Consider the following 26,456-nt stretch of genomic DNA (forward strand, 5'->3'; position numbering starts at 1 on the left):
GGGAGGGAGGGCTGGCATGGTCCTGTCGAGAGCTGATGACGACGCAACAGGTTTTCCTTCATGGGTCCTCTGTTGTCTTGAGCAGCTCCATCAGCGCTCCCACCGCTCCAAAATAACCCTGGAGGCAAAAAAAAAGAAAAATAACCCCACACACATGAACACATCTCTAACGCACGTGATGCAAGAGTCTGTTTCCAGTTTATTTGCAAAGTGCTCACCTCATGTTCCAGAAAGAGAGCTCTTAGTTGTCCTTTGGACCAGAAGTCCATGGCGTAGGCTAGCAGTTTTGTGGACACCGTATTGATCCGTAGGAAGTTCCCAACAAACACCACCCGTTCAATATTCTGATATGAAACAAGTTGGACAAAAAAAAAAAGGACACATGAAAAAACTCAACTGCAACAACAACAGGAAAAGTCATCAGTTTAAATAAAACTGCATCGCTTCCTGCTAAAATCATGGCCACAGTATTTCTGCAAGTCTTTTCACATTCCTCTCTCCTCTCATTCATCCTGATCATCTGATGAATCAACTCTGATCCGGATATCTAATGGGAAAAAAGTACAAATACTACGAAAACATTAATATAAAAGGCTAAAAAAAATACTTTTTATGGATTATTTACACTGCACTCTAACATCTCTGAAAGGTGGAGTATGTAAGATTTTCAATATTTTCTAAATAAATTAACTAATGAAATAACTACAATCATAATTATAGTTTTTTAAACATGTAGGTTCCAGTCTGTTCATATTTGATGCTTTATTAAATTACAAGTTTAATTAATGACAAATGACAAAAAACACTTTTTTTTTACTGGTAGGCAAACATTTGAGAAGGGTCTTTGTCATTAATTAAACTTGTAATTTAATAACACATCAAATATGAACAGACTGGAACCTACATGTTTTAAAAAAAAAACTATCTAATTATGACTGTAGTTATTTTTTTAGTTAATTTATTTTGAAAGTATTGAAAATCTTACATACTCCACCTTTAAACCTTTTAGAAGCTAAATGTAACACCTCTTTCTCACCACAAGGTGGTGCTGGAAACAAAGAAACAAGTAGGCATTCAACCAAATGTTATTAAATCAAATCAAAGATACTTTATTCATCCCCGAGGGGAAATTCAAAGTTCAAGCCACTCGTCCAAGGTTTGACATACAGATATGTAACATTAATGACAAAAAAGAATACAGAACCAAGCTAAAGCTTTGGCCACGCAGCCAGTTTTTCACCGGCGTCGCGTTATAACAGATAAGAACAGTGATACATCAGGATCACTGGGGGGTCGAGGGAAAAAGAAAAGGTCATGTAACTCCGGGTCGCGCCATCAGATGAACTACAAGACAGTCTGACAAGAACTTAACAGAACTTATTCTAGGATTGTAAGTTTTGTTAAGTAACTTTATCATTTTAACCATGTGCTTCCTTACATTTTAATGCCAGTATTTAAAATTTGAAACCATTAGAGGAAAACGGGGAAACACTCCCCCAAACACCGGCTGACGTGTCCCTTTGCTGTGGTTCCGTGTGCAGTGATAGCCCTGTACAATGCTGCTTGATCGCCATGCCACAAGGCAACACTGTAAAGAAGCTCACAGCACACAGAAAGACTCCAGAGACACGTCTTCTGCAACTGAGACGCTCCCTAATCCTGCCTCATCGTTTTCTCAACACTAAGCCATTACAACCTGGCCAATGATGGGGGTTTTTTAAACGTATTGCTGAACTCAAGTGACTGCAGAAAGTTTGCTGGAAAAACTAAATTTGTGGCAGCAGCAAAGAAACTGGTTTCATTTTAAACAAGAGCAAAAAACTAAAAAAGAAAAATGAGAATTTGTCTTATTTAAACTGTTTGTTTAGGTGCTAATAAGTCCAAATATGCATAATGTAGGAATCAATTAAAATATAAATAAAGTTTTCGCTGCAAATCCACATTTCTGAACCTGCATTTCAGTTGTATTGATGAACAACGTCAATCCATTTTCCTTTTTATAAGTTAAAAAAGGAAGTAAACTTCTTTCTGACTGATTGCTGAACAGTTCTTCTACATGTCAAAAGGCTTTTCAGTGTCTGTAAGCCTGCACAACAGTCTGCAGTCATTGAGTCATTTTGCCACTCAGTGGAGTGTGTGCAGAAATAACCCGAGCACAGTCACATCTGATGCAATGACCTGCATTTGATCCAGATTACAACACGAATACTTCACTTGGTTTTGTTTTATGGCATACTGTAGATACCTGGTTTGTACTGTATAGGTGGCCATGACCAGGGTTATGTGTGTGTGTGTGTGTTTACCTCATTGACAGCACACATGCGTGCTATGGATCCTATGTTATTAGTGATGGTGACCAGCGTGGCTCTAGCCAGGTCTTCCTTACTGATGCTGTCGCGCTTATCTTTGCTCATCATGTGACCAAAACTGCAACCAAACGTACAAGATGATAAGAAAATAAATTCCTGCTGTAAATTAAAGCAGAAAAAACATTTTCCTTTTGGCTACTAATTCGAGTTTAACAAACCAGCAGAAAGGACGTTACAGTACCGTTAGGTAGGATCGGTGAGCCGTCACCATATTCAAAATGACTTAAAGGAGTGTTTTACAACGTTTTTGGAGCCAAGGCACACCACAAACCGAAATGTTTTTGTTTTATTGTTTTTTTAAAAAAAGTCTATATTAATAATATAAAGTCATCTTGTGTGTCTTGAACAGAAAGAGGATAAAGACAAGAGAAAGGAATTTTATTATCTTCCACCTGGGCCTCTTTGGATGAACACAGAGCTGCTGTTTAGACCAATCAGGTGAAATTTGATCATTTCTCAGGGCACACCTGACGATCTCTCACGGCACACTAGTGCACCACGGCACAGCGGTTGAAAAACACTGACTGAAAGGAGTTTCAGGAAGTTTATTGCACTGAATGAGTCGGCGACCAGCTTTTAGTTACAAGGGGTTCAGATACCTTTTGGAAACGATCAGTAACCTGGATGCAACAGAGCCTGACTAACCTGCGCATCCAAACTTGTAGTTTACACAGATACTCTCGTAATTATTCGTCATGCTAAACAAGCTATGCACATAAATAAGAAACCCAGGAATCTCTGATCGTGGCTTTCCAGGGTCAGAGTCCTGCAGGTTCTAGATGTTTCACTGCTTTAAGACATCTGGCTGAAATTAAAGCTGGGGTAGGTAGTGTTGGGGAGCTAGCAAGATGTGAAAGTAGCGCCCTGACTTGGCTCCTCCCCCTCTGGTTTTGCTCCCTGCGTGATCCAAGGCTTTTTTATTCGCAGATTTTTCCACCAACGATTTTCTTTTTCTCGGCTGTTTAGCAGGAGGAGGCAAATAAACCGAGCCGGGTCGGGAAACCCTTCCTGCATTTTGCCTTCCGAGTTTCTTCTTCACTACTTGTATTTTCATCCTAACATGCTGTTTATATGCAGGATGTGGCGATCAGGTATACGCTGCGGGAGGGGGAGGAGGGGAGCCGGGGACACAGGAGAAGAAGCTTACACTGCAAAAACTGAAATCTAAGTAAGATAATAAATCTTAAATTGAGTACACAATGCTTATTTTTTTTAAAGGTAAGATAATTCTTAGTTTTTATGCCAGAGATTTCCTCTTGTTTTAAGAGTATTTTACTTGTTTTGGGAAGCCAAATTTTCTTGTTCTGTTGGCAGATAATTTATCTTATTTTAAGCAACATCTACCTAATTTTTGTACATTTTTTATTGTCTTTTTAAGGCTGAGTTTTTGCAGTGTAGGAAATATAAGAAATAAACAACTTCAATTTGGCTCGAACGTTTGGATTGGTCAGAGTTTTTACAGATTTACAGTAAACTGAGGGGTCTAACTATATTTCTTATTGTTCATGATTACAAAATGTATAGACTACTATTAGGATGAGGAACCACTTCACCCAGAGTAGGATCACCTACCCAGCTTTAGGGGATCATTGTGCAAAACTTGCAGAATAAACTGCTGGATCCATTTTGTTTGAGCAGCGTTAGACATGAAAACTAAACTTTTATAAGACTCCATGAAAGAAGAAAGATGATGATGGTTCTCCTTGACCAGTCAAATGTTTCCATATTTATACATAGAATGAGTTTGGCTTGCATGGAAACCTCAGCTGGGGAAACGGAAAGCTGAAGCAAGCTGTACCACACGGAGCAGTTCTGCACCGTGTAATCTAAAGACATCGAGAATAACTGATAACTTCTTTATCGCTGAGTTGTGTTGTCTTGTAAAAGGACTGGACGGACACAATAACAGGACACCACGGTCACTGTGATAATAAAAAGTACTTTCTTTCCTCCTTTTTTCTTTTAAACTTTGCTTTATGGATCCACCTTTGAACTCTTCTACATGTTTATGACACACAGAGTGAGGTTGGACGTAGACGTAACGCCTTCTGTTGACAGTCAGCGGTTTCTCTGCATCTTCTGCAGCTTGTAAGAAAAAAATCAGCTCATTTAAAATATTTCAAGCTCGTTTTTTACGAGAAGCTGGTTGCTTGCAGTTTCTGAGCTAATCTTATTCACTTTACATAATAAGTGTAATGATTTGGATCAAACCGACTTAATTGGCTCTACATTTTCAGACATCTTCATGACTTTAGGCCAGCATTCATGATTTACCGAGGCAAACGATTGCAAATGTACTTCAGGGCAACTTATGTAACAAAGTTCTGCAATCCTTACATTAAAAATGTTCAGATTATTTAGTGTCTATTGGAAATCTTGCAAGATCATCACACCCACCTGGATGCGACAGCTGATCCCTGCAGGCCAAAGCGCTCATAGTCTCCCCCGTAGATGTCTTTCACCAGTTTGTCCACGTTTGTAGAGTCGCCCTTGCTGGCCATTTCCAACGCCTCCTCGAACGTCTCGCAGCCCGTCAACAGACAGCAAAGTCCCAGGAATGTACCACCCCCCAGACTGAAAACACAGCAGAGAGAGGATGAGTTTGAGAGATATGATGAAGGGAGAAATGACAGGAGGAAGATACTGATGGGACAGAAAGCAAAGAGAAAGACTAGAAATCAAGAGGGAAACTAAAAGTAAAGGGACGAGTTGTTGGGAAATCATGGAATAAAACATTAAGGAAAGATTAAAACAAATGACTAAATACTGTTGCATTCATTTAGAGCTAAATTGAGCTAGTGGTACAGTATCTATGGTGTCAGTCTAGTCCTGAAGCTCATTTTGTACATTTATAGTTTATTCAGCTTTTTTTCTTCTGATTTTGTGAACAATTTTTCTCATCAGCTCTTAAGAAGTAGTTCAGTTATGCAAATCTGAACACAAGTTTCTCTTCCAGAGTACACTGGTGCAAATATTCCAGAAAACACACACCTGAATGATGAATGGAAAGGGAACAAAAACAAGCTGTTTAGAAGTGAAACTCTTTGGAGCTCATTAATAAAACCTTTTTTTTTTCCACCAGATGAAACCAAACCAAAAAACCTGACAATATTTCTGGTCCGACACCGAAGCCGCCCCACTCAGCGGATTTAAAGAAGCACAACTGGGAGAAATGGATGATATGGCAAAAGAAAGATGTTTATTATGACTGAAAATGCAGCTGCAGGGAATCTTCTTCCCGTCCTGCTCTCACTCTGATGCTCTAAAAGTCAAACTGATCCTTACAGACATGGTTGTGCAAGAGATTCGAGCTCTGATGTAACGCTGAGGAGCCGCGTTTGTTATTTTCATAACAAGGACAGAACCAATGATCACTGGTGAGAAACCTTGGAGTAATATTTGACCCTGACCTGTCCTTTGGCCCACATATTAAGCAGGTTACTAAAACAGCCTTCTTTCATTTACGTAATATAGCCAAAATTAGGGACATTCTGTCTCGGAGTGATGCAGAAAAACTGGTTCACGCTTTTGTTACTTCGAGACTAGATTACTGTAACTCTCTATTACTGGGCTGTCCTAAATATGCCCTGAAAAGCCTTCAGCTGATCCAGAATTCTGCAGCCAGAGTCCTGACCAGAACCAGCAGGAGAGATCATATTTCTCCAGTTTTAGCCTCTCTTCATTGGCTGCCTGTTCAATCTAGAATAGAATTTAAAATCCTTCTCCTTACATATAAAGCCCTCCACAACCAGGCACCACTATATATCAAAGACCTCATAGTTCCTCATATACCAAGTAGAGTACTTCGTTCGCAGACTGCAGGCTTACTTGTGGTTCCTAGAGTCTCAAAGAGCCGAGCAGGAGGCAGAGCCTTTGGTTATCAGGCCCCTCTCTTATGGAATAAGCTCCCAGTTAGTGTTAGGGAAGCAGACACCCTCCCCACCTTTAAGACTAGGCTGAAGACTTATCTTTTTGATAAGTCCTATAGCTAGGGATGGTTAGCATCCCTTAGTTATGCTGCTATAGGTTTAGACTGCTGAGGGACATTTCCTGATACACTGAGCTTCTTTCTTTTTCTCTTTATCTCTCTCTTTTATCCCCCCCCCATAACAGTGTTGCATCATTAACATGTATGTCTCCTGTCTCAGCAGGTCTCCCTGGCCGGGAGTAGCGGTTCCTGTTGTCTGTTGTCTTTCTGTCCTCTTCCCCCACACAGCAGAGGCAGATGGCTGCTTGTCCTGAGCCGGGTTCTGCCGGAGGTTTCCTTCCTGTTAAAAGGGAGTTTTTTCCTTCCCACTGTTGCCAGTGTGCTTGCTCAGGATGGGAGATTCAGTTGGACTCAACTCAATCTGTTGGTTTCCTTATATAGGCTATTATGAATTGGCCTTCATTATGTTTTCCCCTCTGTCTGTAAAGCGTCGTGAGATGGCATTGCCATGATTTGACGCTATATAAATAAAGTTGAATTGAATTGAAAGTTGAATTGGTGTACTATGACAGCACATGAACACACACACACACGCTGTGTGACCTCAGTGGCTGGATTACTTTATCGGTTGAACAATGATGTGAAGGTAAGACAAGGGGCCTGTAGGCTGGTTCAAAGTTCAATAACATTTTAAATAAATCAAACACACAAACGACAAGTGTGAGAGGTACTTATTTTTACAGTTTGCTAGCTAATCTAGCAAATCTAATCTCGATCTGTTGTTGCATAAGAGCTAAAATTCGCAAAGTGACATTGTTATTGTAGGAATTCAAACACCTGAATATGTGACGCTTCGCTAATCTGGCGGATCAAATAAAATGACGGCAGATATCAGCACCTATCCCCTTTGGCACATATTCATTCAGCAAAACAACTTCAAGTTCAAAACCTCTGTGATTTATGGCTTAATGTTGACATCGCAGCAACACACCACCGATCCTGTAGTTGTTTATGAGCTTTAAAATAATCACAAACAGTATATATCCATGAAAATCCTTCTGCTCTCATTTCATCAGGACTTAGCTCCCAATACTGAGCCTTTCTGTGTGATTCAGACCAGTATAGATACAGATATAGTAGAATGGAGGCCTGTGAAGTGTTTAATGGTGAAATGAAAAGGTTTTATTACACCAACTGCTTGTTTCTTAGACCTGTTGTATCACTAAAACCTTGCTGCATACAGACTGATACTTGTCTTCTGCCCCCTGGTGGTTACCTTCAGTGCTACAATAATCCTCTTATAAACGTGTGCATGTGTGTACATGCAGCTGCCAGCCCTCCTCACCTGGTCCCTGTCACCCGTTTGTAGTTGTTCTCTGAATACACGGCCAGGATGGAGACTCCGGAGCCGATGTTCACCAGCAGCATCGGGAAGGGGTTGTCCAGGTTGCAGGGTTTCTTCACGCAGCTGTGGGTGTCCGATGGGTTCTCGAAGTAGTAGCACTCTGGGTGTCCATTAAATCCCACCCGGTCAATGAACAGCAGGCCGCGGATGAGACAGTCCAGCTCGTCCAGCTTCAGCAGCTCAAGATCGGCCATCTGCAGCGCAAACGGAGGGGTGTTACGGTACTTTACACCAGCAAAGGGGCTTAAACCAGTTCAGCTGATCCCAGTTAAATATTAGAACACTGTTTGAAAGGATTTTACAGCATTTTTGGGTTTAGTTCATGTGTAAGCGCCATGGGAAAGTTCATTGATCCATCTGCACTTTATACAGAGTCACTGAGCTCAGCTAAACAGGAGCTCATCTGGAAATCTCCAGAAAATGACAAACTGTACCGATGATGATGATGATGATGGCGACAGATGATGGAAGATTTGCTGATATAAGACAATAGCAGCTTAAAACATTACAATGTAAATACAGATTTTAGCACAGCCTTCTTTGCTTTATGTGTAGCTGAAGCTGTAAAGTCGTGACTCTCTTTCAGCATCAGTTAGGCTAATCATTATTTTCTTGTTTATTTGCAACATGCTGAGGGGGAGAAAATCAAATGTCACGTCTTGTTTCACCAACTGACAAAGAAAAGGACAAGTAACATGTTTTTTTTATTTCTATTTGTGAAGGGTAATGACTTGTCTTTTATTTACAATGAAAAGAGTTCAGGTTGCTTTCCTTTGAGACCAGCAGGTTCTGTTCCCGGTCACACACCCACCGTTCTGAAGTCGTTCTCGAACTTGTACGCCCCTCCTCCCGTGGCGCAGAGCGTGGTGTGCAGGCTGGAGAAGTTCTTGTCTCGTCCCATCTGAATGAAACGAGGCATTGCCTGTGTTGGGAAGCGGATGAAGTGCAGGTTCCCCGTCCTGCCGAACATGGTCAGGTTCTTCAGCTCCAGGTGGACGTCGCGAACACCTGTCTTACCTGGGATGAGAAGGAGGGATCTTTACAATCAAGTCTTCAGGCCCAAGTTGACCTGTTAAGTAAACTTTTTCTCTTAAATCTTGTTTGTCAAAGCTGAAGTAAAACACAGCTGAATACTGTATGTAGCTGGCAGACACAAGAACGTATGCGTGCGTGCAGACATACCGTAGGCCACGTTTGAAGTGAGGTAGCGGCGGATGGACTTGAGGTTTTCAACTTCTTCCTGTTCCTCCTCTGCGGTTATATCGACTGGCTCAAAGTACACCAGCTTGACTAAGGTCCCACCAATGTCCATCCCAAACCAGGGGAAGGCTGGAAAAGAAAAAAAACAATACATTAACGTCTTTAAAATAATGCAAATCTAAACTGAATCATGGAAGAAACTGAGCTCTGCTTTGTGACTGGTATCAGGTTACCATGTAGCTGTGGTTGGAAATGTACTGCTGCATTATGTCTGAATTGTCAGGTCAAACAAAGGAACAATAACAACAACAAAAACAACTAGAGTGTAAACATCTCAACAAACAATACTGATGGCACATCAGAAACAGCTTTAGCTATGTCTCATTCATTCATTCATTCATTCATTCTCCTAACTGCTTAATCCAATTCAGGGTTGCGGGGAAGCTGGAGCCTATCCCAGCTGTCTCAGGGCGAAAGGCAGGTTCCACCCTGGACGGCTCGCCAGTCCATTGCAGGGCTTTGTCTCATTGGGATTTAGAATATCTTTAACTGCCAAAATCCTTCATTATCTTTTGAATGAATTTTGTTAAATATACTAACTAGCTATGACATGTTTTTGTCAGTAAAATATCAGACAGGAGGAAGATAAAATCCATGATAACTTCACTACACAAGGACATAAAAATGAGGAAAAGCACAAGAAAAATATGATTTAAAAGCTACTTTTTTTTTCTCTCGACATGATAAAAACAGTAAACAGAATGACTTTGGGGTTTGGATCATTGTTCTGTCTGAAGAAAATCTGAACGCCATAGAAGTCAGACGGTGAGTGGACGTTTGTCCAGTTCTGTGTGACAGATCATCACACACTGCACTGGTACTCAGTCCAGACAGGATGATCCTCTCTTGATGGTTTAATGGATAGAAGGCAGAGTTCAAAATATAGAGAACAAAATATTCCAGAACAACACACAAGAAAGAAACAGCTCATGTTGCCACGGAAACAGATACCCCTCCCCCATTGTCTCTCCTTGGTTGTCTCTCACACACACTTCTCTGCCTCTGTTGCAGAATTTTACACACCATCCATCTTCATCATCCATCTCCTCTCTCCACCTACAACCTGCAACACCCACCGACTCAATTAAAGCAAGACGGACTGGTTTTAATGGAAGCGAACCGACACTGCAGGAGGCGTTTAACGCACCAGAAACCAGATTTATTAATGAGCCTGTTACAGTTTCTCACTTCAGTTGAGATTTATTTATGCAACCACGTTTTGGTTTTTTTGTTTTTTTTATATATCTTTGTTTGTAAATTTATTTAGATTTATTTAAATTTAGGACGACCAGTTAGATCCGGCTTTATGTTTGTTTGGGAAAACAGAAAACTGCGCTGTGAGGAACAGTCTTTATGTTATAAATTTGCCGTTTTGCAGACAAACATCAACAAAAAATAGAATAAATAAATTCTGTCATTTCAGAACTATTGATCAACTTTAAACAACCTTAATTGACCAGAATCACGTGAACATGGGTGCTATGTTTGCAAGTTAAGATAAATTTTCTGTTCTGACTGATAATCTATTTTTAGCAGCGACCCATTTCTGTTTGAACTGGGGGTTCAATGCCAAAGTTCCTGCTGAATCACACGTGGTATGATCGCAGTTTAACTCTATAATGACGACACAGTCAGCAGAGAGCCTCCGTCTGCTTATTAAATCTTCAAAATATAAATTTTTCATTATTTGTTGCGCAGAGATCTGCTGAGGGGGAGAACATCTAATACAGGCATGGGCATTTTAACCAATCAATACTAGAATGAAGTTAACCTTATGCAGAAGTTCAAGACATTTGGTCATTTAAACATGTATTTTTGTGGACAGCAGCTGCACTCAGGAAAGGAGACTGGAAACCACCACAATTTACATCCAAACAAACTTACTCATGCAGAAAACTTAGGTCAAGTTGTTGATGTGGGTTTCTTTATGCAGAGTTGTTAGAAAACATGGGGTAGATGAGGTCAAAGAAAACTAAATTATATCAAGAAAGTAGAGCAAAAAATTTTTATTGTGAGATTTACTATAAAAATGTCAAATAAGTCTAACTGTGTTAAACCTGTTAAAAGATGAATTGTTAACAGACACAGAAAAAAAACTGAATAAAGTATAAATATACAAAATGAGCTTCAGGACTAGACTGACACCATAGATACTGTACCTCTAGCTCACTTTAGCTCTAAATGAATGAAATTAATAAAAGAAAAAAACAGACTCAATAGGAAATCTGGGTTACTGTGACGGCTCTTTGCTTAAGAAAACAATGGAAACAAGGGAGATACTCTTCAGAAGTGTAATCAATACCTCAAGATGAGGTAGAGGGAAAAGAATATTCCGACCGAGCAACAATCCAAAGCAAGCAGAGATTCAGCAGTGAAGAAGAAAGAAAAACAAAGGTACAGCCTCGCCAACTATGTCGCCTGACTAGAATCCAAAGAAACTTCGGGTCAAAGTGAAAATACAGCACAAGCAATGAAAGGACAGTTTTCTGTCGGGACAATCGCAGAAGACCATTTACATCATTTGTGGCCGAGAACTGATGCATCAGAAATACACCTGGACTGGATTAATTCAGAGAAAATAAACGTAAAATTAATCTCAAACGCAAAGGTAAACTGTTTACATCTAATAGTCTATTTGTGTCTAATTCTGCATGAGAGAATGAAGAAAAAATCATTTGTGTTAAACATATAAAATGTTTTAATCCTCTGACTTTTAGCTGAAAAAAATGGCACATGGGTTTCACATCATTTAGGACATAAACAACTCTGAAATTGCAATTTAATGCTGAGGTACAAATAAAAACCCAGCAATAAAAAGTGTTGTTTTTTTTTTAAGGATTTCTGTGACAAAAATCTGTTTTTTAAACAGCTAAACTCACAAAGAGGTTACCTTATTGCAACCACAGCAGCTTCTCATATGTTTTTACCATGAAGTGTTTCTTTTACCTGTCACAAATAACAACACATTCCTCCACTTTGTGATGCATTTGTCTTCATAGATCAGTCTCTCAGACTTTACATGTGACTGGTAGCATGTTGAATTAAAGCACAAATAGGATATTTAGAGTTTTCGCTGCATAAATTATCCATCAATTAATTATGATGATATTTGCATGTCTCTTCTGAACAATTTAGAAATCACCACTGAGCACAGAAGTCTGGTATTTATCAGCACATTGTGGTCTTTAAACATCTGCACAGAACTGCTGACTTGCTGGTACCCCCTGTGCCATCAGCACTGCCCTGACTGAGTGATCAGGAGATGCGGCTATTTCACAACAAACTGCAGAAGGGAACAAAGTCGCTCTGTCTGGATTGTAAAGGCAAGGTCAACTTTCATTTTGGAGCCACCAAATTTGAGCCTGGGAGTCCCGAGGTCCGAGCTATGAGGTGGAGTCAACATATCCAGGTTATCTTCTGGGTATGTGGTTGAACTACCCCTATCTACTGATAACCATGATGCTGGTTATTAACTCTGTAAGTCAACTCATGTCTTCCTGCTTGGAATATTTGAACACTTGTGTAAAATAAACGTTGAAAGCTTCAGGTGAGCAAGCAGCACAGTCGTAAAGCCTGTTACATACTCCACGAGAAGCGAGAACTTTTTTCTTGTTCTCGAGGCTCCGAGAAGAAAATGACGTCATTTTGTTCTCGCGGACGTGTTTGAGGACAGTTCTTGACACACCGGGCCGGCAGAACTTTTTTCTTGCGGGGCTGCGAGAAGTATCGTGTGATTGGTCGGACATTGGAGGTGGGCGTCGTTAACACGGAGAAAGCATGAATTGGAGTTGCTGTTTCCGTGTGTTTGCTGTTGCCGGCAAAACGGATTGTTTTGATAAAACAGGTTATCGAGGCGGTGAGAAAGTACGAACATTTTTACATGTGGCAATAAAACACTCGGATCCAGCCGCGTGCACGACCCGCCCTGCCGCGGACGAAGCTGCTCGTTAAATATGAAACTAGAAACTCGGAGAGCAGAAACCTCCACCAAGCACAATGTTTAAGAATCCTTTTAAAACATTCCTGGGTCCAAACGGTGATCCTGATCACCACCAGAATTTAATCAGTTCTTCATTTTTACATTTGCAACAACTCTTGAAATATTTATAAAATCCCTCCGTAACCTTTTAAGTTATCTTAAGCAAAAAGACGCCGGGGAAAACGGCCTCCGCGGCGGAGGTAACAACCGGGTTCATTGCACATAAAGCAGACATCTGCCCCCCGCAGGGATCCCTCCCCGCTGCAGACGTGCTTCTTGTGTAGTATGTATGGACCTGCCGAACAAGACGTTTTTTCTTGTTCTTGCAGCCTCGAGAACAAGAACTCAGTTCTTGCTTCTCGTGGAGGATGTAACAGGCTTAAGGCTGCAGTTGTACCAGCTGCGGTATCGGAAGCAGGAAGGAAAGTTAAAAGTTAACTTTTAAAAAGTTAACTTTTAACTTTTTAAAAGTTAAAAAATGATAAAAGTTAAAAAATGTCAACTATTTAAATTTACATTCTTCTTGATGCCACTGCAATGCCAGGCGAGGATTCATGACGGTGTATTTGACTGAAACGGTGTCCACCCGGAGTGTTTTATGTCTCGTCTGAAGACACTTTTATTCTCTGGCTTTTAACACCCCGAGAGTTGTGTGGTCCTCTGTCTTTTTTTATTTTATTAAATTATTTATTGGTTTTTACCTGTTTATTGTGAATGATTTTCAGCTCATTATTTTGTATTCATGCAATGGACTGGTGAGCTGTCCAGGAAGTACCCTGCCTGTCGCCCAAAGCCAGCTGGGATAGGCTCCAGCTTCCCCGTAACCCTGAATTGGATTAAGCGGTTCAGAAAATGAATGAATGAATGAATTTTGTATTTATTGATATTTTAGTATTGTAACATTGTTTTTGTTCTATTCTGTGAAGCACTTTGGAAACTGTTTATGTTTATAAAATGTGCTGTATAAATAAAGTGGATTGGATTGAATATTCTTGAGTTTTATTCATCCAAATTCAACACCGGATAAATCTGAACATAAATTTTTAAAAAATTAAAGGGATTGGCTATAAAAAGTCATTTTCTGTCAAAAAAACTACCGTTTTCCAGTGGTTCATCAAACCTCTTTATAGTCTCGATACAAACATGAAAATAATTTTTCATGATGTGAAGCAAATCAGGAATTTTGCTTTTGTGTGTCCTTCTGCTAACATGGGTCTTAATGACAGTCAGACTGGGTTTGGTTCAGAGTCTCACAGCCAAAGCATTAATCTATCGCCTTATCTTTTTTCACTCTAACTTGCTGTGAAGCAGGTTGGTCTGCCACGATCACATGCCAGAGCGATACACCTGAGTCAGATGTGTAGCAGCCTTGTGATACTGAAAATCTACAGATTAACCTGAAGTGACCAAACTACAGTAATCCAGCTGTAGACAACAGACCCCCAGGTCATAGAAGAACAACCAACAAACATTTACTTTTATTATTTTCCTTGGCTAAAATGATGCAAACTTGCGAGTAATAATCAATTTTTATGCATATATGTAGAGACTGATGGTGAATGCAGGCCTTCAGATTAACGTCTTCCTCTAATAGATCTGATAATGTTACACTGAAACTTTAACGTTTAAAAAACAACTTAAACCAACTTTGCTGTACCAATTTCCTATTTTACCAATTCTGAATCAATTCATTTCAAAGAATTTTTTTAATTAAAGAAAAAAAATTACGTAAATTTTAGAGAAAATTAGAGATTAGAAAAAAAATTTGAGGAAAAAAAATTGACAAAAAAATTTAAATGACAAAAAAAAAAACTAGATTAAGAAAAAAATGGTCAAGTTTCAATCAGTTTTAAAGGGGAAAATGATGTAAAAAAAACTTTTAAAAAAAAATTGGTTGCAAAGTAGATGCTGTAATCAAAGCATAATATTAATCCCTTTCTTCAGGATGGTAGTGTCTATATAAGCTTATGTATCAATATTTTATAAGCAAAGCGTTTTTCAGGTAGGCTGATAAAGTGGAATTAATATGCATATATAAAAACATTGAATGCCTTGATAAGTAAAAAAAAAAAAAACACTTCCAAAGAATGATGCAAGTGGTTCCTGAAAGTGAGATTTTTATTTTAATTCTCTGTTTTTTGGTTTTATTTTTATAATTGATCACAATCTTCAGACTGACAGCCCACACAGTAAAAACATGACAGATAAGACGGTGTTAATGTGTCACAGTTTTTGTAGCACATTCTCAGGATGAGGTCAAGTTAACAAACTAGTTTTCTAAATAATGTTGGCTCTGTGATGACTGCAACCCATGAATGCAGTACATTCTCTTACTCTTCTTTCTAACATTTCTACCTAACAGAGTTCATTTGCTACCTCCTTTTCCTTATCATAAATCTGACAGCAGGGTGTGTGAGGATGATCTTTTGTCTTGGGAAAGAGCTCAAGGCTCTCTAAATGTGCCCAGATGCTGCTGTTATAATGATGATGGGATTATGTAAAGTCTTCTACCTATATACACAAGACGCATGCAAGTATGCACACACACGCACAATTCATTTTTCCTTCAACCTCTTGGTGGGTCTTAAGATGTGAGACAACATTGGAAATTGAAGAGAAAAAGAGGTGGTTGAGGGGTACATTTAGGTCACATTGGTGCACCTAGCTGCCTCAAAGATTGGCACAAAATACAGCGAAATATTCTCAATCTGAAGCTGCAGTATGCAAACGGAAAATGAAAACTTAAGGAACACTATGGAAAATCAAATTGCACACAGAATGAAATAGTTACTGAATAATTTAGACCAGTATTTTATCCACAGCACCGGTGCATGCTGATAGTTTAAATGTGAGACACTTTATTTAATGAAAAATGTTGGCTTATCTTGAATCTGATGGGAAAACATGTCCAAAGAAAGTTGCAGTGGGGGCAACAAAAACCAGTAAATGCAAGTTGTACTACAACATTTAGCAGCTAATAGGCTAATTGACAATAGGTCAATAACATGGGTGGTTGTAAAAAGAAAAGAGCACTTTAGAGAGGAAGCATAATAAGGCTCACTGTCAAGCTGTGAAGACTCTTCCATCATCTACTGGTCATAATACGAGGGACAAGAGAGAAAAATGGGTCCCTCAGACCACAGTGCTTGTGGTAAATCATATAATAATGTCAGTTAATAGAAAAGTGAGAGCATTGCAGTCTCTTACAAAAAAACTGTTGATCTATATTAATTTTCACAACTAGAAACAGTAATTAGTCTCCAATCTAAGGAATTGTTCCGTATTCTGTGCACAGTAAAGTGTTGGATTTCCTGAGAGTTGGAAATTATGAAAATATTTGAATTTGTCAAGGAATTGTTCGCTGCCAGAAGCTGCTTAAGCTGAAAAGGTTTGCATGATTTTGCTCAATCCAACTAGCAGCATCACTGCTGCTGATACCTTTATACCCATTTGCAGCTGTTACCTGCTCCTCCGCTACCCTGGTGAGTGTCGCCTGTCTCATATTTTGTTCTGGTGACCTTTTGCTGCCGTCCCCTCTCACCTACTGAGCCATTTTAATGTCTGTAAACAAGAACTTAAAAGCACAGATGCAGCAAAGTTTGCTTTAGAAAATCCAGATGGATTATCAAACTGCTTTACAGTACTTTATGTGTGCATTTATGCTACAGGTGACTTAAACTTAAAAGATTTATATTTGAATCCACTGAACAAGCAGATACTTAGGTTAATACCCTTCACTTTCTCATGTTTTTATGTTTTATTACAAAGTTTTGCACAACAGCACTCATGATGAAGTTGGCTGCTTCACCTTTCAGGTCAGAGGAAAGATTCATACGAAGCAGCAAAAGCTGAGGAGGTGGTTTGGAAATGTTGGCAAAGTTTCGCAGTTATGACTTTCACCTGCCAAGAAATGATGTACTCTGATATGATGAAAGAAAAACACCTTGTGCAAAGGCAACCAAGGCCAGCTAAGGTGCTTCACCATGTTTGCCTCAAGTGACAATCACATTTTCTGCCAGAGCCTCAGCCAAGAAAACACTCATAACCAGGAGGTGGTGTGATTTACATCCACAGAAACAACCATAATATCTGTGATTTACAATCTCAGCACCACAAACTCCAGCTTTTACCTCAGAGAAGTGATAAAATAATTACAGTTGATATTTGGGAGGTGTAAAGAGACTGTTTTGTATTAATGCCAGTGTGATGGCCTGAAAGCAAAGTTTTTTTTTCCCCTTTTCAGAACTCAGCCTAGTGGAAATTTATTAAAGTGCATTTAAACATGTGACAATAAAACTCTTCAGCAAAACCAAGTAGAACATCTGTTAGTGCGAAATAAATATACCCCTTAAAGTGGCTCTATTATGCACATTTCAGTCTTAATTTATTTTAATATGCAAGTCCAGACGGGTAAGAAATAATCAAGTATTTTTCACAAACCCCTTCGTTCAATTTGTATTGATCCTCTCAGATCAGCATCAGCCAGAAACAAGCCAACAGAGAAAGCTCCGCCCAATGTCCTGCAGGCTACGTCTGATTGGTCACTTGCTAGGAGTTGTTATACTGGGCAGTGAAGATGGGCGTGGCTTTCTTCTCGTGAACGAGCACAACCTAAAGATGACCGATCACTGAGTCTCTCTCCCGAGACGTGACTAAAATTTCGAAGTAGAAAAAAATCAATTGTCAAAATCAATTGTCGCCATGGAAACCGAACGTATAGCGCGCTGAAAAACTCAAACATGCATTTAGGTGATTAAAAAATCAAATCAAACTTTATTTGTATAGCACTTTTCGTGCTTAAAAACAATACAAAGTGCTTTACATTATAATAAAACGCACACACATACAGCCATAGTCCCCTTTCACTCACCCACAATCACCCTCCCCCATGCTCTATCAGCCCCATATAACAGTTAAAAGAAGATGAATGGCCAGGTACATGTGTACCAGATGTGTATCAGATAAGGAAACGACATTCTCAGGGTGCATCTACACAAAGGGGTACCCCAACCACGACCACCTAGGCCATCACTGTGGCCTGGGAATGTCTGATGAGTATTCAACACTATAACACTGTAGAAAGCTCAGCAAACTAGAAACAGCACCATAGAGACACTTTAAAGTCAATGACCAAGTATAGAAGAAGCTCAAATAAACCTTGACAATAATTCCTGGCTCCTACACCGAAAAGTGACGGCAGATGTTGCACAGGCACGTTCATCTCTCTTTGGTGCTGTATTTTAGCAATCCGCCCTTTCATTTACACAAAACCGCAGATTAGCATGAGTGAAACTGATCATGTCTGAAACCACGTACCAAGGTGGATCGGCTTGAAACCTCGACCGTCTCCGTCCCGTCAGGACAGAGTAACTGCACAATTGGACGATATGACATTGATGTGACGAACATGCACCAAACACATCAACAATGGCGTTGGTGACCAACTGTGTTGTGGTGCTGCTGCAGACAATCCTGACTTGTTTACAGCTTTTGCACCAAAATACTTTAACAGCAGAGTACTGTACCACAAACAGCAGGACCAAGCAGATATGGAGAACAGCGTATGTCAGATGTTGCATGAATGTTTTATTAACTTCCTGCAACATGCAGTGAACCTTTATCTGTGCCCTTGCTACGTCTTCTTCTAGCTTTGGTATGTAACTCTTTACTCATCAGAGTACCCTCACCGCCTTGTAGTATGTACTACAGTGTTTGCGACAGGATGCTTTCTCATAGTTTTCACCACCATTTTCACACCTCAAGCAGCTTTGGCGCCGTGTGGACATAGTCTTAATCTACATTTTTTATATCATCCAAACCTTATCAACTTTCTAATCTCTAAATATTACAAAACTATACATGGAAAAGATAGACATGGCCAAATTTTTGTGACCTCATAGCCAATGCTTCTACATTTGAATACACTGAGATCTGCAGTTAAAGAGGAAAAAACAATAACAAAAGCCACATGATAAGGAGGAGCTCTTTGTTTCATTTAAAAATAAGGGAGAAAATGAAGTGAAAGAAGGGAATACAGCATACTGAAGCACAGAAGAAATAAAAACCATCACATCACATTTTAAACACCCAAAACATATCAGAATTAACACAAAGCTCACACAAATGTCCGTGTTTACTCCATGTAGAGACACCAGAGTTCAGCGCCCTGCTGACGTCGGACGTGTCAACATAAAGCGGTGTCGGACCACAGTTTCCACTTCATAAAAAATGCATTTCCTCACACAAGCGCCACGGTTTTGTCCTGCGAGATGCAGCTCTCCTCAGAGGGAAGTCTCTTCCCATTTCTTTTACAGCCTCTGAGATTTCTTGAGTCTTGGTGACACAAAAATAAAGTCCATTTGCAGTAAAGCTAAATTTTCCATTATTTGTTTAAATATTTAGCAGAATTTATCTTTTTGAAAACAAGAAAAAAAAAAATGAATCTGTAAATGCTAAAACACTTGAATACAGGATTTCCAATAATAACAGCAGCTTTCTTCTTCAAACCAGCACAGCAGACTAACTCTGATCTACAAACACAATTGCTTGACTATTCTAACCTCAGAAATCATCCCAGTCTTTGGACAAACAGTGATTCAAGTTCTTGAATCGACATTCCTGAGCATTGAAACAGTGCCACATTAAACGCAACGGCTTTCGTGTCACATGGCTGCACTTATGTGGGTACTGCCACTATTTTTTAGCTTTTATATGAGCCTTCCTTGGCCACTATTTTTTAGCTTTTATATGAGCCTTCCTTGGCCACTATTTTTTAGCTTTTATATGAGCCTTCCTTGGCCACTATTTTTTAGCTTTTATATGAGCCTTCCTTGGCAAGTCCTGTCAACTTGCCTTCGACTGAGGTGGCATTCAAAACAAAGTGTTGCAGCTTGAACACAATGGAAAAACTTCCCAGGAAATACTGAAATTTTATTCCTTAAATTAATCAAAATGGTCCTGGAGGGGTGCTCACCTGTCCAGAGTTCCTGCTTAAACACACTGTGGGTTGCTGCCAAAAGTCACTGTGACAAGGAGCAGAGCTGGAGCAAGACTGGTGATTTGTGTCCATGTAGGTGAAAGGCCTCTGGCCCAACACACACCTGCCTCGTGCTGCATGCCCACATGGTGGATACAGTAAGCAAGTGTGAAAAGTCTAAAAACTGAGGGCAGCATCACTCGTGTTGCATTTGTCCTGTTTCACTTCAGCCGTCCAGTTCAGCTTAACTTGCCCTGTTCTGTTCTGTTCTGTTCTGAGACAAGTTCTGCGATAAGACAAGAACATAAATCTGAGGCAGATTGTGTTTTTACGTGGATACAATGATAAACATGTTACTGAACTTAACAGGAAGTTTTGTCCTCCGTTCTTACTGTTACAACTTTATCTTCATTCTCTGTGCATCTCGCTTTACTTAACAGGTACCACTCTAATATGACACTGATACAATTACTACTCGCAGTGCTGCCGCTATTACTTTAAATCATCATGCTATCAAACTGTAGTAATACTAATGTTACAGGATTCCTTAAATTAATTATTGATTCTAATATATCTAATAATATCAAGTAAGCAATAGTTATGACAAGTTAGTGTCAAAATCATTGTTTTTGCCAATCTACAATTTAAAGATTCTCCTATTAAAACAATAAAATAATTATAAATAAATAAATAAATAAGAAAAACGTAAAAATAGTAGCAGATACAAAAAAATCACTGGAAACTGATTACTTCTATCAAATAGTTTTTTATACTGGAATATGACTGTTGTAATATATTTTACTAATCACAGTACCAACCAATATCAAAACACTCTATGGATGAACTTCTGTTTAACACACAAAGAAGTTAGCAGATCAACAGCTGAAGTGTGATATTTTCATATCCGTGAAAGCAAATATCTGTCTGCCATCGACTGTCAACTAAAATCACAACAGACTGAAGAAACAACATGAGGAAAGAAGTCGGCTTTGTTTTGTATGAAGCTCTGCAGACGTTGGACTGCACACCGTTTCAGACTTGGGATGTCATGATTACTTCATTCTACGTTTATTTCTGTGCCAATAATTATACAAAGAAAACCGATACTGATCAACTATGACAGGTGAATCAAATCAAGATCTCTGACCAAATTCCAAACTTCCTTGCAGAAGCTCCTGTACATGATTCATCTGGAAATAACTGTAGCAAAACACTGACTCGACCTATGGAGGGCTTTTTTTTTTCTTTTCACAAACCTGTATCTTTTTATGGGAGTTATTGTGTTACTCACTCATGTTAAGGGTGTAAAGGCCGACCTCGACTAACTGGAAACTGGGTGTGCCACAGGTCTCAATACAGGTTGTTCTCTTCAATATGACAACATAAACACCTATTTTAATTCAGCTCTAATTACAATCTCACTTGTGGTCCCGATTTAAATTTTTGTGACTACTTCTCAAAACGTTACCTGCCCTATAGGCCCTTTGTTTTTCTCTAAGGGGGGAAAAAACTTGCTGCTCCAGCCTCACCCCACAGAAACCATTCTTTTCTGAGCAGTCAAAGCAAAAACATGTGTTTTCTTTCAACATTTTCCTCCACCATATCCCCAATCTATCTGTAACCAAGTCAAACCACTGAGCAACTATACCAATATAACTTATTATAAACCTGAATAAAATAAATCAAACTAACTAATCTGATTATTCGGTTTTATAGAAAGGTTAAACTAAAAACAATTCTACTGCAAATAAACTGTATAAAAGTAGTTTAAAAGTTGAATATGATTTTCCAAACTTGTATGCAGACAAACAGGGTTCTCATGGGTTACCACAGATTGTGGTGGCTTATAGAGCAGCTAATGTGCATCCAACCCAAATAACAATAACACAGTCCTGTCAAAGAGGCTGAGGCTGTTGGCACTCGAGGAGGAAATTATTCTAGCCTAAAGCTACAGTGATATTACACGATGAAATTCACATACGTCATCATATACAGTGCAACATACGGCATCGTGCAAAGCACAATTCCACAAAACAATTGCAGTATTGTAACTGGTGTTATGTTTTGCTCATCTGTTTTTTATGTTGAGAGCTGCTCTGCACTTTAAGAGCTTCAGCACTTTATAATGGCAATTCTATGTCTCCTAATCTGCTTGTATTACATAATTACACAGCAAATGTGATGATACAACTTGTTCAAAGTCTTGTCTGCCACTGACAAGAGCAGTATTCTGTAACTCTTATTCCCATTCAAGAAAGAAAAACAAGGGGAACATTGTTGATAAAGCTAGTGGGTTAAGAGAGAAACTCTGTTCCAGTAATGTCCACAAGTCAGCAAGCTTAAGACTGGTACACTGGGAACAGAGGATTTTTTCAAACCTACAAATCATATGAAACTTAAAAAGTAATTAAAAGTATTTCTATGTTGTCACTCTGCTGAAAAATGACAGATTTCTCATCATTATACCACTTTCAAGTCACTATTTTTTATTTTGGGTTAACCATAACAGGATTAAGCACATAATGACTGAAAAATGTCATTAAGCTTGTACTGTGTCATTCCAGGAGATGGTCTGCATTAACTGCTGCCTAGTTGCTCTTGGCAGAAACAAGCAGCACTTTGGTCAGTATTACCCAAAAGTAACCCCAAACTTTAATCACCTCGAACCCCTTGAAAACAGTATGAATAAATAAATAAAACCCTGAGAACAAAAGTGAAAAATCACACCCCTGAGGGGAACACATTCCAGGGACGGCCCCCTGATGAGGAAAAGCTTAGAGTTTTATCCGGGTTTATCAGAACGGCTGGCTCTCATCCAGGGATAAGTCAACCATGAAGTAGAGGAACTCTAACATTTTAAAGTTTACAGACGAAATGTCCCTTTAATTACATTTTTTGGCATCATTCTTTTATATGGTCTTTCACTCTTTGGCATCACAGCAAAAAAATCAACTGAATCATCAATGTACATCACAAATATCCAGTTTGTCAGATATGAATTATTAAAGACATACAAATCATCTTATTGTCAGCAGCGCCTGCATGGCTGATACCGTTTTCACTTTATCCATCTGTGTGTGTTTGTGTGGCAACATTATGTCATGGATGCCACAACTTTAATAGTTTATACTTCAGTCTGTTTGCATTCAGCACATTACAACCAAACTAGTCAAGTGCCTTACAGGTGTAAGAATGAAGGATGACTTTGATGATCGGTGTGGTCCACAGTCTATAGGTCCACCCCAAGAGTACTGACCACCGATATGATCATGTAAAAAAAATAAATAAATACTGGATGCGGATTTGACTCCATCCTAAATAAACTCTATAAGTAAATAAGATCATCATGTTTTCTGGTGGTTTAATTAGTCTTTTTTATATATTTCTGTTATAAACAAATAAAACACTGCAGTTCATGCAGAGAAAGAGAATCCTGCGTAAATAATGTATGTCTACAGTGCCATTTCTAAGTTTTTAAATGTCTTTGCAATCAAAAAAGATTTAATCATGCTTTACACCTCACTTATCTTTTATAAAACTGAGATTTAATATGTTCAACTGTTTTTTTTTTATTGAGATATAATTTATCAGACACAAAACATATGCATGTGTTTAATCAAAATGAGGGAATTCCTTTAAAGTAACCTCAAACATGCTGCTAAAAATCATTAACTTTAATTTGAAAACCCAGTGGAGGTTTTTAGTGGATGATGACTAAAAACTGAGAGATGTATCAGCAGGAGCTCATGTTACAGTAAGCTTTTCACAAGTGATAAGACTTTTTTTGACATAAGACACAGAAAAGGTACCTTAACCCTTCCATTTGTCTCTCCATCCTCTCCCTAACACAATGACAGATATTAAGGAATATTGTGTTGCTAGAAAAGCTGTTAAAAGTACAGCTTGCATCTGAAATAGGTCTCCAACATTGGTAGATTAAATTTTGCCATGACAGTTATGACAAAACCCAGTGTTTTCAACCAGACAAGAAAGCTGTAAATCTCTACTGTGAACTGCAGACATCAAATAGCATAAGCTGAGAATGTCAAGAGAGGTGTGTTTATGTTTTCCTTTTTATCACGTTGAACATGTGCAATACTCTCACCAAGGAGCCTGATTAAAATATTAATATGTGGGGGAAGAAAAAAAAAACAGGACAGCTATAAAATGTAACCTCAACACTGCATCCTTTTAAGTACAATAATAAAAAAAAAAACAGGTCACACTTACCAGGTTTCTTCTCAGTTATAAGCCTCATTGTAAGCAAAGGTGCATTCAAGGAACTATCAAAAATCGTAAACAAGCTTTTCAGTGGAATGCTTATAAGTCTTCAGTCACTCTCGGATATGTGATAAGACTTCACAAAGCGAAGACATCAACACTGTTAAACATTCTTCGCCAAATCTGAAAACTTTAACAGGATGATCTTCAGTCATATCAACCTAGACACTCAGTAAACCAGGGGGTGGGATCTTGGCCCATTTACCCATTCCTCTTGTAGACAAGAGTCGCGCCCTGATTGGTTGGAGCAAGCCAGGCCCACTTATCAGGAGCTTTTTCACCACCAGAAACTGACCAATCACAGCGCTCTAAACGAAACCTGAGGGTCGCTAAACACAATGGGTCTCCCTGACGACGGAAGGCTGCTGGACTGGACGGCTCAAATACAGACACACGGAGCAAGGAAAGGGAAAGATTGGGTTATGAAAACGCAAATTAATCACAATATATAATAATAATTCAGAAGCTATACAAGTCGTTAATAAATTACAGCGAGGAAACCATGTGCAGGATGTGAGAGGTTGTTTTATTCTTATTGCAACACGGCAGGGTTGTGCAAGCCCGTCCAGATGAACCGGCTTGTGTCACATTAACGACAAAACCACATCATGTCAAAGCAATGACATTTTACAAAAAAGTAACAGTGCAAAAAGCATTTTATCATTTACTTTTATGTTTTTATTTTTTTTTTAACGTAAACTTACGAGGTCTGTTCCGTCTCATCGACTCCGTCCTTCTCCGCAGCCGGCATCTCTTCGCCGGGGACCCGTTGCAGTCCCCATCCTCCCCGTGGTGGTGCATGTTTTCAGACGTACCGCTGTTGGCTCCGGTGTTCAAGCCGAGTACATTGCTGCTGTTGCTGCAACAGCTCCCACGACGTGACCGTGAAACCCCCTCTGTCTCTGTCTGTTATTGACATGAAAAGCTCCCGACGCCCCTTTCTTGCCTCTGTCCGTGGCAGCAGCTACTTTAGCCTAGCCTAGCATCTGAATCAGCTGCTAGCGATGTACCCACTTTAGCTTAGCATGCTAATATTAGCTCTGCTGGCAAGCTTGTGAGACAGCCGTGCGTAACACCGTAATTTGATCTTTTTTTTTTTATCCCAAAATACTAAAAAAAAAAAAACCGATGGTGTATATTTTTCATAACATGTCGTTAAAAAAGAAAAAGCAAAACAGTCGGTAAAATTCAGTGTGTCCTTTGAGGTCACTTGCGGTCATTTCCCTTCATTGAGCTACAGACAAGCGCACCAGTAGCCGGCGTGTGTGTGTGCGTGTGTGTGTTGGGCTGCTACGTCACTCCAGCTCCCACAGCCGAGGCCCGAACCAGTTCACCTCCTCCGACCGGTTTTGTCTCCTCTCGCTACAGTAAAAACTAAATAGTTACATGAAGAGGAAGGAGAATGGAATCGCTCTGTGTCGCTTTCTGTGCACCAGCCACGCAGCTGTGTTAAACACCAGCACCCAGTCCGTGCAGCTGTGGGGGGCTTTTATTTATAAGCGTCGCTGCTCGCTGTCAACCTCATTCCCCACAATCCTTTCCACACTTGATGTGCGCACAAGGCTGCCATACAGTCAATATGTTAGCTACGACAATGAACTATAGTTACCCCTGTGTTTTTATGGGGAAAGCACTTTCAGCAATAAAAACGTCTTTTTTTTTTCCTTTAAGAAAGATCCTCTGATAACATGTCTTTTGTTACACAGCAAACACCAGGTATGAAGCAAAGCATTAGATAACAAGAACACTTCAGTCAAGAAACAAAGGTCAAACAACAATACTACCTTGATAATGTCATTGGTTCTCATTTGGAAGGTAATTTTGTCTCTCTTTCCAGGTAATTTTAATGTTTTTGTGTCAACATATAGAACTTTATGCAAGATATCTCAGAAGTGATCAGACACCAGAAACTCAGAAAAGCGACAAACATTGAGTCAGTGAGTACTGCATCTTTAATAAACATTTAATGCAAATTCAGTTTTAGTTATCAATAGTGTAAATAATGTCACTATTACAACTGTGAGATACACCACTGATTACTAAGACTGAAGAGTAATAAAGATGATATAAATATGCATAAACAAATGCCAGGATTTCCATTTCAGATCCAAAGAACGTTGGAGAAATCCGGCAGGGAGCCGATGACTATCTTCTACTGCTGTTGCATTCAGTGTGCTGACTTTTTTGCATTTAGTTGCACTGAGATCACAGACAAACAGACTCAACTCAATGCACCATTTTACATCTTTTTCATTCTA

The 26,456-nt window shown here is 39.3% G+C and overlaps 1 protein-coding gene across 1 annotated transcript; it reads right to left on the reverse strand.

Annotated features, from left to right (window-relative positions):
• pank1a (pantothenate kinase 1a) lies at positions 1-25,115 on the reverse strand. Its single transcript, XM_079248943.1, has 8 exons — positions 24,903-25,115; positions 8,885-9,031; positions 8,514-8,719; positions 7,643-7,896; positions 4,767-4,943; positions 2,304-2,427; positions 219-344; positions 1-118 (listed from the first exon to the last, which is right to left on the reverse strand). The coding sequence occupies exons 1-8, from the start codon at positions 24,997-24,999 to the stop codon at positions 59-61; spliced, it is 1,191 nt and encodes a 396-aa protein (XP_079105069.1). The 5' UTR covers positions 25,000-25,115; the 3' UTR covers positions 1-58.
• Between the last annotated feature and the right edge of the window lie 1,341 nt (positions 25,116-26,456).

The sequence above is a fragment of the Telmatherina bonti genome (genome assembly GCF_933228915.1).
Source record: "Telmatherina bonti genome assembly, chromosome: 11".
NCBI lineage: Eukaryota > Metazoa > Chordata > Actinopteri > Atheriniformes > Telmatherinidae > Telmatherina > Telmatherina bonti.

Excerpts from the sequence above, each read along its gene's own strand:
- pank1a (XM_079248943.1), bottom strand. The coding sequence starts at position 24,999 with ATGCACCACCACGGGGAGGATGGGGACTGCAACGGGTCCCCGGCGAAG. Across the intron at positions 9,032-24,902 it reads GATGAGACGGAACAGACCTC|CCTTCCCCTGGTTTGGGATG; the intron begins GTAAGTTTACGT and ends TTTCTTTTCCAG. Across the intron at positions 8,720-8,884 it reads CACTTCAAACGTGGCCTACG|GTAAGACAGGTGTTCGCGAC; the intron begins GTATGTCTGCAC and ends TTCTCATCCCAG.